The sequence below is a fragment of the Panthera uncia genome, assembly GCF_023721935.1.
Source record: "Panthera uncia isolate 11264 chromosome A1 unlocalized genomic scaffold, Puncia_PCG_1.0 HiC_scaffold_17, whole genome shotgun sequence".
NCBI lineage: Eukaryota > Metazoa > Chordata > Mammalia > Carnivora > Felidae > Panthera > Panthera uncia.
The window spans coordinates 31,249,759-31,266,194 of record NW_026057577.1 but is presented as its reverse complement, the minus strand read 5'-3'; the positions used below and the strand labels follow the sequence as shown (position 1 = coordinate 31,266,194).

The 16,436-nt window shown below is 40.4% G+C and overlaps 1 protein-coding gene across 3 annotated transcripts in view; it reads left to right on the top strand.

Annotated features, from left to right (window-relative positions):
* Positions 1-706: 706 nt before the first annotated feature.
* Positions 707-16,436, top strand: part of ETF1 (eukaryotic translation termination factor 1) — a 27,475-nt gene continuing 11,745 nt past the window's right edge. The window contains exons 1-2 of one of the 3 annotated variants that reach the window (XM_049649296.1): positions 707-867; positions 1,028-1,131. In XM_049649296.1, coding sequence (XP_049505253.1) covers positions 1,046-1,131 — 86 coding nt within the window. In that variant the 5' untranslated portion in view covers positions 707-867; positions 1,028-1,045. Of the gene's footprint in view, positions 868-1,027; positions 1,132-1,154; positions 1,259-6,398; positions 6,469-16,436 lie in introns of those variants that run through there. The other 2 variants (XM_049649298.1, XM_049649297.1) reach the window with 2 other exon arrangements.

Here is a 16,436-nt window from a genome sequence, read left to right as displayed (position 1 = left end):
TCCGTTCTCAAAAGCTCAGACCAAAATCAAATACTTCAAGGTTTCCAACCTCCCGCAACCCCGGCTTTCTCCTCCCATCACCATAAAGTTCCACGTCCAAAATGAACCCATCCTAGCACTGAGACGAGCTGGAACCTGCTCCCTGCCCCTGCGGGTGGCGGGGACACGGTCGACCCGGGGAAAGTTTCCTAATCCGGACACCCGGGCTGGGAGCCTGAACACTAGTCCGCGCAGCAGTGACGCACGTCGGCAGAAGCACTTCGTCAGCTACGAAGCCACGAAGCCTAAGTTGTTTCCTTCAGACTTCTCAGACGCAATTCAAGTCGTGCGTCCCAGCCTGAGCGGTTGGCCGCGCGTCGCAGACCTTCAGACGCCCACCAGAATCACGAAGGAAGGACTGAAAAGACGACGACCCTTGCGCCTCGCCCTTTAAAAAACACCCCCAATCAAGGCTGGCCGGGAGCTGAGTAAATCCTCGCGAGAATCACCGGCTTCCGCCCGCTTCCTCCACCCGGCTAGCGGGACCGGAAGGAAGGCGCCACTTCCCCGCCCCGGGACCTACCTCACAAGGCAGCGCGAACCCAGCCGTGACCAATCAGAGGACTCATTGTAGGCCGCGGCGCGGAGGGCCAATGGAAAGTCGCGACGCGCGCAGAGCTTCCCCTCTTCCGCACCGGCCCCCTCCCTTCCGCCCGCCGACTTCCACTTAGCCTCTGGCGGAGGAAGTGATGTCACAGGCCCCATGTGAGCGGATTGCAACACATGCAGCTGCCTGGAGAGAGGGAGCCGGTGTCCTACGTCAGAGCCGCCGCCGCGGAGCCGCCGCCGGGGAGGAGCAGCCGCTGCCGCCCAGGACTGGGCCCTTAGGTAAGCCGAGGGAGGGAAAAGCCAGCGACCGCCGCGGCGGGCTGCGCGGGGCAGGAAGAAGAGGGCCTCTCGGGGGTGGCAAGGAAGGGGGCCGCTCTGCCCCAGCGGCGGCGCTAACTCTGTGGTCTTGGTGTCTCCGGGCCCCGCCGGGCCGCTCTAGGGAGGAGGAGGCGAGAAGATGGCGGACGACCCCAGTGCTGCCGATAGGAACGTGGAGATCTGGAAGATCAAGAAGCTCATCAAGAGCTTGGAGGCGGCCCGCGGGTGAGCGCCGCGTCCGGCCCCCCCGTGCCCTCTTGGTTCCCGGACCCCTCAGGATGGCCGCCCCCGCGCCGCATGGCCGGATGAGGAGAACCAGGCACTAGTCAACTCCCGCCTTCTGGATCTCTGGGTAGTAGCCCCCGACCCAGGGGCGAGGGTCTGCGCGGTTGGCCCGAGAAGGGATCCTTCCCCTGCTTCGGGGCATAAGGGGCCCCGCTCCCGGGTCTCGGACCACTTAACCCCTTACGTGAGAGGTCATTGCTACTTTTGAATCTCTCCCAGGCACTTGAATCCAACACTTCCCTCTTCGACTCCAGGTGCTGCCCCCCTACTCGGGTACTTGGGGAGAAAGGGCTCGGCCTTCCTTTCCGAACGCTCTTCCCTGATTTCCTCTCTTCTTCCTTCATGTTTCTCAGCCATACCTTATTAAAATGGCCTCTCCCTCCTGTTTTTCTGAGACCCGAGTGGGTGAAGTTTGGATGGGACAGGACGGAGACGTGGTCAGGGACAACCTCTTTCTGACTTCCTCTGATATCTCTGGGTCTTCCAGCTCTTCCCAGATGACTTCCCCCAAGTCCTCTAATTACCCCCGGAGCTTCCTGGTTTTAGCTGTTAAAGTACCCGCGTATAAATTGAAAATGCCAACATATGCGGGGTCGAATAGAAGGGACATTTTGGTTGCCTGGGTCTGTATATCCAGGAGAAATCCGGATTATGGGGCAGTTGATGGATGTGAACTGTTAACAGGGTCATTTTTCTCCTCTCTCTGGAACTTTCAGGGATAGAGGTTCCTGATGTACTAGTGCTTGTTGAAATTCAGAACTGAATTAGATGGGCTTTGGGTCTCCTTTTGTAAATTTTGTGGATGTGCACTATGGAAATGTTATATTGAAACTGGGTATATATGCTCCTTTTAGGTTAACAAAGAATTACTTGGTGAAGTTGTGTCAGAGGTACTCCCCTTTTCTCACTTTATTTTGTTCTTTTCCCAGTTGTAGGAACTTTTTGGTTACAGGAAGTGGCCCAAAAAAGCATTTGGAACATGACATATTTGTATGTTTGGGCATTCTTAGAATAGCAGAGTGCCTTGCCCCAGGCCATTTTGAAGGTTTGTTTTCAGCACAAGAATTGTGCATTCTGGTTTCCAGTCCAGGTTTGTCTTTGGTTGGCTTACAACGATAGGATTAAGCTTTTAATTGTTACCATATGAAATAAGGTGTACTCAGTTACACCAAAGACCTAGGGTTGATAATTGGTTTTGCCATTGTGTCTTGTTCTTACTAAGTTAGTGACATTTCTGCTTGAAATGAAGCTTCTGAAAGTTTGGCTCAGTTCAGTGACTTGGGCTTTTGCTAACTCTTTCCCTGATGGAAATTGAAGGTGGCAGCTTATTTTTTATTTAATTTTGTTTCTTTGAACTTAATAAAATACTCAGACCTATATAATAATCTTACAGGAACTTGAACCCAGATGGTTCTGTGCCATATGGTAAATTGAATAATTATTCCCCAAGTGTGAGCACATTATTACAGGAGGGGTAATACAGGTCCTGACCCATTATGTCTGATGCATTACTAGGAATTAGCTAGCCAGGTTCTTTCATTTCACTGGGATCTTCTGTTGTGTTACTTTCAATTGAGTATGGCTTTTATGCATCATTGATGCAGTGTTTAAAGTTGGATATGACCTGTAGATTTGTTCTCTTACTACTTTAATTTGGAGGCAGGTTCACACATTAGAATCTGCATACATTATATTCTCTTAGGAAGTCTAAAATAAATTAACGATTGTAATTTATTGTCTGAGTGTAGTAACATTAAAAATAAAACACTGCATGTAATAACAGCATTTCTTTCTACGGCTTGATGAAGGAAGTTAATTCTTACATTTGTCCCTTGCCATGTTACCTAGCCACTTGAAACCTTTAAGCTCCTCTTTACAGCTTTTAAAGGCTTTATCCCTTTGATTAGCAAAGTTCAGTAAAGTTTAAAGCTCACCAAAAATGAGGTTCTTAGTGACTACTTTTTAGTGATGAAGTTAGTTTGGACATTTTAGACCAGAATTAAAGCTTTCTCAAATAGCTGGGAGTAGTCTTCCTTTAAACAAATTATGTGGTTGATAATCATTTCCTACTTTGCTTTTATTCAGGATTTGATTGCATCTTGATCCCATGAAAATTTTAAATCTTGGCTACTTCTGGGTATTAGTAAAGAGTCAACAAGTGTATTCAGCTTGCTTCAGAAGTTTCCCAGTACATACCAATTTCTTTTCAGGAATAGCAAGATTTCATGTTCATGGCTGAACTGTATTAAAGTCTGACTCAGATTATCTTAGTGTATGTACAGTGAGAAATGTTTTCTTAACACTAAGATATTTTAAGAAGTGTAATGACATTTAAAGGCAAACTGAATGACCAAATGAATCTATACGTACTGGTGTTGGGCAGCCTGTGGATTTAAGGAGAAAACTGAAAATGTTCAAGCATGGTTATTAGCACTAGATAGTGAAATTTACTGGTGGATAATAGAATTGTTTTTGAAAGAAATTTTTCCCCCTCCCAGTAGTGTAGAATTCTGGGCATGAAAATCAGATTGGTTTGTTTTTAACAGCTATAAAGTATGGTGTGATAAGAGTAATTTTGAAATTGAGTCAATTTGTGATTATCTTTTGATAATATTACGCATATTTAGCTTTAAAAGGGAACTGCTGCAAAATGGAGTCACTAATTAAGTACATCTGAATAGAGTGAAGTTTCTAAGCACATACTTTATGGAGTAGTTAGTATGTTCTAGACACGGTTAAGCAGTACGCTACTTCATTAATCCTGGCAGAAAGTGTTGACACCATTTGATAGCCAAGGCAATGGAGGCCGAGAGGTTAAATAACTTGGTATCTGAAGTGTAGCAGAGCCCAGGGCTTGAACTAGTGTGTAACAGAGTGCAGTGGATATATTAAATGTTTTCAAAAAATATAAGGCTGGATTGACTCAAATTGGAATCTAAGCTATAACAGCCTTTTAATATTGTCATATCTGTGGAAGAGCATTTATAAGAGCCAAAATGACTAACACAGGGAACTTGGCCAGGAGTCTTTTTGTAGCCCACAATGTACTTAATTTTCTGAATTGAAAGAAGTATTAGTCATATAACTTAAATTTAAGTTAGCTGAAACAGATCTATTTAGTATCATGTAAGTTTAGTTGAATGTTAGTTTCTGTGTGTGTGTTAAATAATATGCCACTTTTTTTGGTATACGTAGTCCCACTTAATGTTAGTGGAAGTTCTTCCTGGTTTATGATTCTCCGTTGTTGGCTTAATGGGGACAAATGTGTATGTAAGCCAAAACTGGAAATAGAGCCATGTGAATGGAACTGTGGTTGTGGGTATTCTGGGTAAGGAACTAAAGCAAGTGGAATATAATGTTACAAAAAAGGTAGGTGGGAAATTTTGGGGGGGTGGGTTGTTTTTTTCCTGCTAATGTTTTTTTGAACCGTCAAGAAATAGCTCCAGAAATAAGGATGGAAGCTTTATAGTTTTCAGGTAATAAAATCATTGCCAGAGCCTGTTCTAGCCAAGGACAGTGGTACATGTGAGAGACAAGGTTAGTTTGGGCTAAATTGCATCTGTAGGTGTCAGAATACTTTTTCACTTATTTTGATGAGGGAACCTTGTAAATGTCAGAAATAATGAAGGCTCAAATGACCCTTGTTTGAAGATCTGCACAGTTTGTAAACTTTATTTAGGTCTTCTGTAGTGGTCTTTGGCATTTTTAAATTTTCCTGTTTAGTTAAAAAACAACTTGTAGATATTTTGACTTTGAAGAAAATAGAAATAATTTGGCTATATACATCACTGTCTTTTCTTTCCCAAAATATAGCTTCTTTTCTGCTCTACTCTTAAATAGTTCTGAAACCAAATTGGGAAGAGGGTCCCACACCAAGCATTTTTCCAGTCTTAGAGGATAACAGCTGAGTGTCCTACAGTTTAATTCTAGTATTACATCAACTTATCATCTGATCCCCTAAGGTAAAGTGTTCAGTCCCATAAGACTGCCCCCATTTGTGGTAAGTCTGGGCTTCCCCTACTTCTGACCTACAGGCTTTAAATTGGGGGCTTAATGATTTGCTAGAATGGCCCACAGAACTTAGGGAAATACTCTACTTAGATTTACTGATATATTATAAAAGATACAAATGAGGAGTACTTAGGGTTAGGTCCAGAAGCATCTGAGTATAGGAGCTTCTGTCCCTGTGGAACTGGGGCATACATCCTAGGTTAACCAACCCAGAAGTTCACTAAATCTTGTTCAAGACGTTATAAAACTTAATCTGCAGATTGTTCCTCCTTCCATGCACCAAACCTTACCCAGAGGTCTTTGGATGGAGCTGAAAGTTCTAACCCTCAGGTAGTTACCTGGCCTTTCTGGTGACCCCCACCCCATTCTGAGACCCACCCTTAGTCACTTCATTAATAAGTCTGGTGTGCTCTTTAGAGACTCCTTATGAGTAACAAAAACCTTCCATAACCTAGGAAATTCTAAGGGTTTCAGAATCTTTGTCAAAAGCTGTGGATGAAAACCACATACATTTCTTATACCATATAACCCTTTTTTTAATAAATCTGTATAAAATTCTTCACATTATGTTGGTATATTATATATACCATATAACGCTTTTTTTAATAAATCTCTATAAAATTCTTTACATTATGTTGGATTAAAAGTAATTTTGTGAGATTGTTGAATAGGTTTTTTTTTTAACCTTATAGACAAATAATTTGGACAGGCTATGAATATGATTTGAATCAAGTAAAGTATATTAAATGTGTTTGAATACCTTCCCCAAGTGAAAATTGTTGGTTAATAGAACATTCACCTAAATGACATGTGTAATGTTCTCAAAGCCATGAATTTTAGATACTTTTATTTTTACTTAGGTAAAAAAAAAAAAAAAAAAACAAAAACAAAATTAGAATGTTTTTAATTTCTTGAGAAGAGATGAACGTAGACTAAATTACAACTACAGACAGAGGTCTTAGCCTCTTACTAAGAGGTCAGGATACAAATGCCACCAACAGGTCTGAGCCATGAGAAGAGAAAAAAGGGAAGAGAAGATATTTGATAGGGTGTGGTAGCCTTCATGCACTCCTGAGTGTCATTGGTTGCCTGCCTCAACTCAGAACTAGTTCTAACAGCTGTTGATTCAGAAATAATGTTTTATGCACTGTGAACCTAATGAACAATTACTGTCTTTGAATTTCAATCCTTGACAGACTTCTCATTGTAGTAGCAGATATACTTATCCTTCCAGGAAGGGAAGGCTTACTGTGGACACACTCCTAGGTAAGCACAAGTGTCTAATTAGAGTAACTTTTAAGGCCAAATGCAGTGTGGATTATAGGTGTCTCCCCCCCACCCCCATACACACAGACCAGTTGGAACCTTTTATCAGAGGGCTCTTTTTCTTAAAAACTTGGAGTTTGAGGGTGTGCTCAGTGTGGTCCCTTGTGCCGGATGTTCTCTTGTGAGAAAACTTAAAATAAGTTTGGGAGCAGAGCTGAATGGTCTTACATCCTATTTGAAGAGTCCGAAGGAAAAATTTGCCTCTTTTCCCTAGACCCACTGCTGAAACTAAGAATTAGAACAGCAGAAATTTCTTCAGAGTCTGGCGTGTTCTCTATGGATCTCAGAATAGAACCTTTTTGTAGGATACATTCTATAGGTGTCTATTAATTCTTCAGCAGCCTGTTATCTTTTTTTTTTTTTAACATTTATTTTTGAGGCAAGAGAGTGCACGAACAAGGGAGTGACAGAAAGAGAGGACGACACAGAATCCAAAGCAGGCTCTAGGTTCTAAGCTAGCCACACAGAGCCTGATGTGGGGCTCAAACCCACAAAGCACGAAATCATGACCTGAGCCAAAGCAGCTGCTCAACCCACTGAGTCACCCAGGTGCCCCTCAGCAATCTGTTACCTTAATGAGGGGGAGAGGGATTAGAGAGAGGGCTTTGAGGCCCTTCTTTCCAGCAGGTTGGAAATTAGGTTTCTTGTGGGCACTTTACCCAAAGAGCATGAAGTTTTCCTTTGATAACAGCTCTATCTAATGCCACTGGACACACTTTAAACCTTTGCCTGCTTTGTATTAAGAATGGAGACTTCCCAGGGTGCCTGGGTAGCTCAGTTGGTTAAGCATCCAGCTTCAGCTCAGGTCATGATCTAGCGGTCTGAGTTCAAGCCCCGGGTTGGGCTCTGTGCTGACAGCTCAGAGCCTGGAGCTTGCTTTGGATTCTCTCCCTCTCTCTCTGCCCCTCCCCAGCTTGCGCTCGCTTGCTCACTCACTCTCTCTCAAAAGTAAATAAACATTAAAAATTAAAGAAAAAAAGGGAAACTTCCTTGTTTGTTATTTTTGTCACTTTCTGAACAGATACCTTTTCTTTCTCTCAATATCAGTGAATGAAAATTAAGAGAAATAATTTTTTGCTTTCTTCTCACCTCCCCCAAAACATAATTGAGTTTTTACAAGCCATAATTTCATTATTCTCTTACAGATACAAAGATGAAAACAGATTTGATTCTTACATGTTATACATTGATCATGTTTCCTATGCTTTAATACAGCTCTTTCAGTCTGCTTAATTTGTATGTAATTAACAGCAGTTTTCAAACATGAAGTTTACATCCACTGTATGCTTTGTCTTTTGTCCCCATCCTTCCTATCCAGTTCAGAGGACTTGCTGTCTTCAGATGCCTGAAAACTACCTCTTGTCATGCAGATTAACTTGGGGATATTGTGCCTGTGCTCTTCTGTTTTCACATTTTCATTTGATGCTCTAAGGTCTCCTTGAGAAGAATGTTCTTAGTCAAAACAAAAGATTTTTTTCCCTGCCGCATTTGTGGCCCTCTAAATCAGATATTTCTCCAAACCCACATCCACAGTTCTAGATATATAAAAATTGAAGCCTACAAATGCATTTTTACTACTAACCAGTTAGCTTACAAACTTGAATATCTGTAGGTTGGACACTGGACATTTTGAAAGAAATGTGTAATGCAGTGAGGACATGGTCTGACACACAACCCTGAATTGATTATATGAACCATTTCCAGACCCATGTTAGTAAGTACAGAATAACACAGTACATGTTGAAGAGGGGTGTGCTGTAAGATGATGATTAGGGTCTAGAATGAGGTGTTGGACATTATCAGAAACCAAAAGTTGTATAACTACTCAGGCGGATTTCCTAGGCAAGGCAGGTACTGTCATAGAATGTTACCTTGGGCAGTAGTATTTGGCTGATACAGTATCTTTGATACATTGATGGAGTGAAGCTGTAACTGCTGTGGCTTTGAAATTGTAATTGAAATTCATTTTTGATTGAAAGCCAGTTAGTCTAAAATTAGATCCAAGAGCTTTGTGTTGGTTGATGGTGAGCTGTCAGGGTATTGAAATAGCACAGAGCATTTGTGCATGTGTGCCTTGTTCGTAAAGTTGGCATGACAAAGCTTAAGACAGTCCCAACAGTTTGCCTTTCAACCTAAATAAACTTTGATTTGCAAGTAATGAAAAGTGCTGATCCCCAAACATTAATTCCTTAATACCTCTGGGTGTTTTTAGATTTTACTAAAAAATTTTCTTCCTTTCTTGGCTCCTATTTTCTGGCATCTTCTGGGCTTAATGACTCCATTTAAGCAAAGAGAATCCTCAGGAAAGACAGGGTTAGAGGTTCGTGGCTGAGATGTGTTTTAATAAAACAGTTTTCTAAAGATGAGGTGAATAGCCTACATTTTGACTCCTCACAGCAATTCTGTGAGGAAACTATTGCCATTTCACGGATGAAAAAATTGAAATAAAGAGTGATTAAGTAGCTTGCCTAACATCACGCCCCACCCTGGTGAGGGGCAGTGCTGGATTTTCTGTTCCTACTCCTGATTTCAAAGCCTGTGATCCTATTATACCACGCTGCCTTCCTCTTTGATTGGTATTTCTTTGCTAAGTAGAAACATCTCCCATTCCCTTCTGAAAGGAGGACTCTTGTCCAAGGAGATTTGCATTTCACTAGAGGGAGCAGGTGTGCTGAGACCCAGGAGCAAAGATAAAAGTAAAACAGACATGCTATTTGCAAATCTACCCAAGGAAGAACTTGAGTACCAAACATATTTACTCTTAATGAGCATCGCTGGTGAGGGAAGTAACTTGGGTTTAAATCCTTCCGCAGAATTTCATTTTGTGTATTAGAACAGTAACAAGAAGGCAGTGGCTTTTGTTTTATGTGAAAAGTACTTATGGTGGTGGTAAAGAAACATCAGGTGAACTATCTCATTTCTAGGATTCCTTGTAGAACACTGGTGCCTAATGCTGGTTGTGACTGATACCTGTAGGCTTTGCCTTGATGTGAGACTACTAGAGAAATTTTCCAGCTTCTGCTGCTCCCTGGTGGAATATTCCACTAGGTTAACTTTGTGAAGTTGTTAAAATTTTTCTTTTTAAGACCAAACGAATGCCTGTAATTGTATAAAAAGGCATCAGATACATACATTTTTGTTTTGGGTAACTAAGTAATCGTAGTGCTTTTGAGGGTAAAATACTAAAATGAACCTTTGTAAGCTTTCTGCTGGAAATTTTTGGGACATGTGAGTTATTCTTTTCTCTGTAGAAGCTGCTTTAATGTCTCAGTATATTCAGATCTTGGACTTTGTCCCATCTGGTAATGGCTTCTGACCCTAAGGTCAATTGCATAAACCAATTTCTGGTAATTCTGTTTAGTCTTTTGAACAGTAATAGAATCCTCCCTCCTAGTTTGGTATTCTCTGAGCTCTTTATAAAAGGCAGGCCCATCCACCTCCAATCTTCCTCGTAGATGATGAGGGGCCAGGGCATCAAGTTCAGGATGAACAAAATTAAGCAAAAGAAGACACTTTGGAAGTATTGGTTTTGTTATGTTTAAAGACTAATGGAGTGATTTGGGTTTTTTAATGAAGCAAAAGCTGGGACACTTAGTCATTTCTAGGCAAATGTTGGTTCCTCTCCAAAGACTAGCAAAGTTTTAAATGGTAGTTTAGAATAAATCTCTGGTGTTTGCCTAGAGGAGACCAAATATAGAGGATCCTTTTTCTGATGTTAAGAATTAACGGTTTGTTTATTCATCAGATTCATGTGCTAAAATGATTTGTGCCCTTAAGAAGCTTCTATAGACCTAGTGTAAGCAACATGTTATCTTACTATTTGATACTTGATGGAAGAGAAAATGGGGTTAGATCTTTGAAGTGACTGACAACTAGACAGAAGTAGTGGCTAACTCTGGGTTATATCAAAATAACGTGAACCATGCCACAGCTGTAGGATAAAGCTACTTAAGCTTTTGTATAATAAAATTATTTAAAATGTTAGAGGGGAAAGGATTTCTGCTTTTCTTTATACAAAATTGCTTCTACTGCTCTAGCTATATTAATTTGAACTGCATTTTTGGTTTGGTTCTTTTCTGTTGGAAGATTTGATAAATCCTGTAATCTAAGAATGGTAGTTGCCCTACCACAAAGTCAGCTTTTATCTCTGGACTTAATCAGATTCAAATAAAACTTACCACCATCTGAAATACCCCCCCCCAACTGTGCTATCATGTTAATTCTTTCTGATTATACTACTAAAGAGCAGAGGGGTAGAGTACATGGAGCTACAGTTCCATCTGGTTATGTTTCAATGAGCACTTACTATCTGCTATCCATGCTAGGTACTTCACCTGTATTACAGAACCCTCATGACCTTGGGAAGAAAGTAGAAACTGAGGTCCAGTCTGTGCTCCTGGGGCACCTGGCTGTCTCATTTGGAAAAGCATGTTGATGCTTGATCTTAGGATCATGGGTTCAAGCCCCACATTGGATGTAAAGAGTACTTAAAAATAAAAAATCTTCAAAAATAATCTGTGCTTCTAACCAACCTCCTACTCTGTTCCCATATTAAACCCATATCAGAAAGACTGCTGTAGTCTCAAAGTTTAAACTTGGTTTTGTATGTTTGGTAAAAGAAAAATAGAAACCCCATGGTGAATAAGAAATACAGACAAAGGCAATAGAAATTGGAGAGGAACTCAATGATTTTTCAGCTGGTGATCCATATAATGTGGCTAGCTTGGCAATTATCAGAAATGATTTGACTGAGATTTAAGTTGAGTTTTTTGAGCTTGAAAAGGGGATGGTGGGAATCCTTGGGCATCCATATCCTAGGCTCGACTCCATCAAACATTGAGATGAAAGCTCCTTGGTGAGCACATACTCTAAATCGTAATTACAAAGTATTATAGGCAGTCTCTAAAGTGTTCTGGTTCCTAGCCTGAAAGTAGTTCCATTACGTAAGAGTGAGGAGAGGGGTAGCAGGACATTTGTGTTCTATCTGGGAAAAGTCGGACAATTCATTGTGGTTGTATTGCTGCCAGGAAGGGTAAATGACAGCATCTTACCTCCTGCAGGTGGGTTCTGTGAGTTGATCTTCTTTAGGTGTGGATGAGGTCATGGAATTGAGTTCAGCTGGCCAAGAGATCCTTCTTGCAGACGCAGAAAGCTAGCCAAACCAGTGATTCTCAGCCCTAATTACACATCAGAAGTGATGCTGATTCTGTTGAAATCAGTCATTCTGAAAATTGAGACTCCCTCTTAATCACAGTCACCACCACCGTCACTGTCCCTATTGGGGGAGTGATGGAATCAAGGTGGAGGAAGGGGAAATTTTGTTGCTGGGCATTTGTTTTGCTCCTTTAGAAAATTTTCCAGAGATTCAGGGTTCTCATGCAAATAGGTCACTGAACTATGAGGTTTTTTCTTTTTCCAGTTACCTTTCTAAAATGTTCTTGAGCATTATTGATGAATCTTAATAAGCTCTTTACAAGTGAAAGAGTGCCTAGATTTTCTCTGCGTGTCATTCATCAGAAGGTACCTTGAATCCAAAGGCTGGAATTCTGAGACCTAAACTTACACACATCCCATAGTCCAGGCTTGTTCTGATTACCTTGCATTTTCTTCCTGAAATACATTTTAGTTCTGGTACTTCAGGTAACCTTATAAATGTCTCTGTGTTAATAGTGCTCAGGATTCACGAAACCTTGGATGGATAACTGGTGGCACTATCATAACCTCTCATCTTAGGGAGAGAAACTTTTCCTTCAACCATCTATTTGAGACTGAAGGAAGGAAAAGCTGTCAGCTCTTTATTTAAATTCTCTTCCTTCCTGAGTTTTGTCTAGTTTTATTTACTGTCTGCATTTAGTCTATTTACAACTACTACTTCCTTCTGCCTCCCAAATATTTTACTTCTCAGAAGTTAGTCTCTGAAAGCATTGATGAACTCTTCTTTGATAAGGAAAAATGCCCCTAAAATGGTGAGAACAAGAAGGAATCTAAGAGCAGAAGCCCCTCGAAGCCCTATGTGGCACATTGTTGTGTATTGTCTGTCTTGCTTTGCCCAGTTTTTACAACCTGCATGTGAATCATTGCTGTACCTTATAATTCACTAACTCTTAAATGAGAGCCTTTTGATTTTTGAAAAAGGATATAGTGGCAAAGCAGACCAGTACATGAAAACTCTTAAATTTAAAAAGGTAGTAGTTTGTATATGTAGCCAGCAACTCCTTGGTGAGAGTTTTACTTCTTGTTCTTCCCTGTGGGTTGTTCGGGTTACTTTGAAATAATTCAGCTTCCTTGGGGAGCCTGGATGGCTCAGTCATTTGAGTGTACAACTCATGATTTTGGCTTAGGTCATGATTTCACAGTTCTCAAGTTTGATTTGAACCCGGTTTGATTTGAACCCACGCTGATTGTGCAGAGCCTACTTGGGATTCTCTCTCCCTCTCTTTCTGCCCCTCCCCTGTTCTGTGTTTCTGAAAGAAAAAAAGGAAAGGAAAATTCAACTTCCTTGATTTTATTTTTGTGTTTACACAAACTGGTCTAGCGACCTTGAGTGGCTTGCCTTGGGGGTAAATGAGCGGTTATTTTGTTTGGAAACTTTCCTGGTAAAACTTAAATATGCTTCTGTTAAACCCAACATAAAAAAAAATTCAGATATTATCAAGTAGCCTTTAAATTTTAAAATAGAGGCCATCCATTTAATAAAGATGAATTCAAAAATTTAAGGTGCTCCCCCTCACATAGGAGAGAGAGACGTAAAGGGGAAACTAGTGAAAGGTCATTTTTTGAGCATTAATCAAAATTCAAAAGGAGTAGGAGGCCAAAACTAACTTTCAAGTAGTGTTTCAGATTTAGCAACTTGGTAGAATTTTTTTTTTTTTTTTCAAGCTACATTTCTGAATTACTTAAGTGGAAACCTATGGCAAGATAATGTTCTCAGGTTTCTTCATTACTTTGTCCTGTAGAATGTTACATGGTTGTAAGTGTAAGGTTGGTTGTCCAACTCTGGTGCTATAACAGCAAAGTTGCTTAATGAATGCTTATCTTCTTAACCTATCTGCAGTGGAAAGTAAATAGCTGCTTATCTTAAGGTCATTGCTTTGTCCTCTGCATGATTATCTTGCTTTAAGGATTTCCTTCAGGCATTTTGGGTTCACTCAGTGAATTTGTCCCAACATCCTCTTTAGCCTTAAATTTTCCATCCTTTGGGGTCTGGTGCCTGTTGACTTCCTGAGCTGAGCCTTCACCCCTGCTATCCTTGGAGCCCCTTCTCTTTCCATTCCCTACTGATTGCCTCTTTGCTGGTTCCATCTCCTAGGAAACTACTCTGTAAATCAGAGCACGTCAGCTTTTAAAAACTGAGCCCTTTTGAGAAATAACTCCTTTGATCCCTAAAGATTCCAAGAGCCCGTGGGATAGAGAAATACGTTCTTTTGAGAATTGTTAATCTGAGAATAAGCACAAGCTAGTAAAGTCCATATTAAAACTTCTCATATATATCTTCTTTTTTCCCCATTTTGTACATTTTCCTATTGTGCATAAATTGACAGCCCCTGTTTAGAGACAGGTAAATGGCAACTACAGTAGAGACCATGTTTGAAGTTAAATTTACGTGTCTAATGTTTCCAGTCCCTATGAAAGCAAAGTCTTCTCTCCCTTAGCCTATAGTATTTGACATAACTCTGTAAAGACTTATCTGAAAGGTTCTTAGGAAATTTCCTTTTTAGAAACCTAGAAAGATAAATTACTGGAAGAAAAGCAGTTTGTTACAGTTGGTTGCTTAAAAATAGGATCCAACGAACTCACTGACGGTAAAAAGCATTTTTCTTTTTTTGTAATTGAAGATACCCATTTGTTTCATTTGGGAATTCTTTTCCCATCTAGTTCAGAAACTGGAACATGGCCACAGGTAGAATTTTATGTAGAATTTTTTATTTCTGGGCACCTTCTCCTGGTTTAGAAAAATTCCTTTTATGTAGTTGTATTGTGAACATTAAAATGAAAAACATTTTAGAGAGTGATACATCTGACTTAATGTGTGTTTGTGTGTGCATGAGCAAAGGATTGTCCTGAAGCAGTTTTGTTTTGTGATCATTTTGATTGTGTTTGTGATGCCAAGTAAAGCTGCTCCTCATAAATTTGCTTGCTTCTCTGGTTTGGCTAGAATACTTGTTCCCCTACCCAAGGGGTGGCAGCAGAGCACACACCATACTTTACCAGGTACTGTCATTTGTCATTGATCAACTTGTAGTTCATTGAGGAAAGTATTGCAAAGGTTATGAACTGACCTTCTGGGTTTTAAATAGAAACCCCAACAGAAACAGTGCCAGTTTCAAAGATAGAAAATAAGCTGATAATCTGAATAACTATTTTGATAGTTGGAAGGGCTAGATAGGCAGCTTGTCTGCTTATAGAGAAAACTTGTATTGCAAGGGAACTGAGGGATTTACCACTTAGAAAACTTTAAAAGGGCAAGGTCTTATGTAAATGAGGTCCCTTTCCAACATTAATACTGGGAAAAAACAAATTTGCGGGATTAATTTTACTATATGAAGATATTTTTCCAGACATTTTAAAATTTCAGATACCTGTGGATAAAGGTTTTCTCTACATTTTATTGTAGAGTGCCCCAAGAACTGCTAATTTAAAGAGAATGTGTGTTTTAAATTTTTGTGTTATCGTAAATGAACTTTTAGCTTTTGTATTGTGGCAGAGTACACACAACATGAAATTTAACCATCTCGGCCAATTTATTTATGCAGTTAAGTAGTGTTAAAAATACGTTCACAGTGTTACGCAACCAGTCTTCAGAACTCTTTATCTTAGAAAACTGAAACCATGCTAAACAACAAAACACCCTATTTCCCCTTCCCCCCATTCACAGCAACCCACTGTTCTTTTTGTCTCTGTTAATTTGACTACTCTTAGATACCTCATGTAAGTGGAATCATACAGTATGTGTCCTTTTGTATATGGCTTATTTCTCTTAGCATAAATTGTTCAAGGCTCATACAGATTGTAGCATGTGTCAGAATTTCCTTTAAGGCTGAATAATATTTCACTGTATCTATATATGTACCACTTTTTTGTGTTACTATTGATCCATCAAATGGATAGATGGACGTAGGAATTCTAGCCATCTTTTGGCTGTTGTGAACATTGCTGCTGTAAGCATTTAAGTGCCTAAGTATCTGGTTCCCAGTTTCACTCTTTGGAGTATATACCCAGAAGTGGCAATGCTAGATGATGTGGTAATTCTGTGTTCATGTGAACGACTGCCATGCTGCTATTCATAATGGCTGTGTGATTTAACATCACCCAGCAAGACATAGGGTTCCAATATCTCCATGTCTTTGCCAACACTTGTTATTTTGTTTTTTGATGGTAACTATTTTAATGGGTGTGAAGTGTTTTTGTGTGTTGATTTGCATTACCCTGATGATTAGTGATGAGTTCATTTGTTTTGATAATGTAGTTTTGTGTTTGCTTCAAGTAGAAGTAGAAATATTGAAATGAGATCTTGTTAATAAATGTCTGGAGAATGTAGCTAAAAAAGGTTTTGGCATCAATACTGAGGTTATACCGAAGTTGGTGGCTGCTCGAAAGGGACCTCCCACGTGGCAAGGCTTTGATAGTAGTGTCCTTCATAGTTCAGAGTTTGGTCCTGGTTTTGAATTTTAGAAGCTGGAATTTGTTTGAGCACCCTGAATTGGCCAATTTCTCATATATGGGGGTGTGTGTGTCTTAGATTGAAAAATGATTAATATGGGGGCGCCTGGGTGGTTCAGTAAGCGGCTCTTGATCTTGGCTTAGGTCATGATCTCACAGTTGGTGGGATTGAGCCCCACGTTGGGCTGTGTGCTGACAGCAAGGAGCCTGCTTCAGATTCCCTCTCTCTCCCTCCCTCTCTCTCTCTC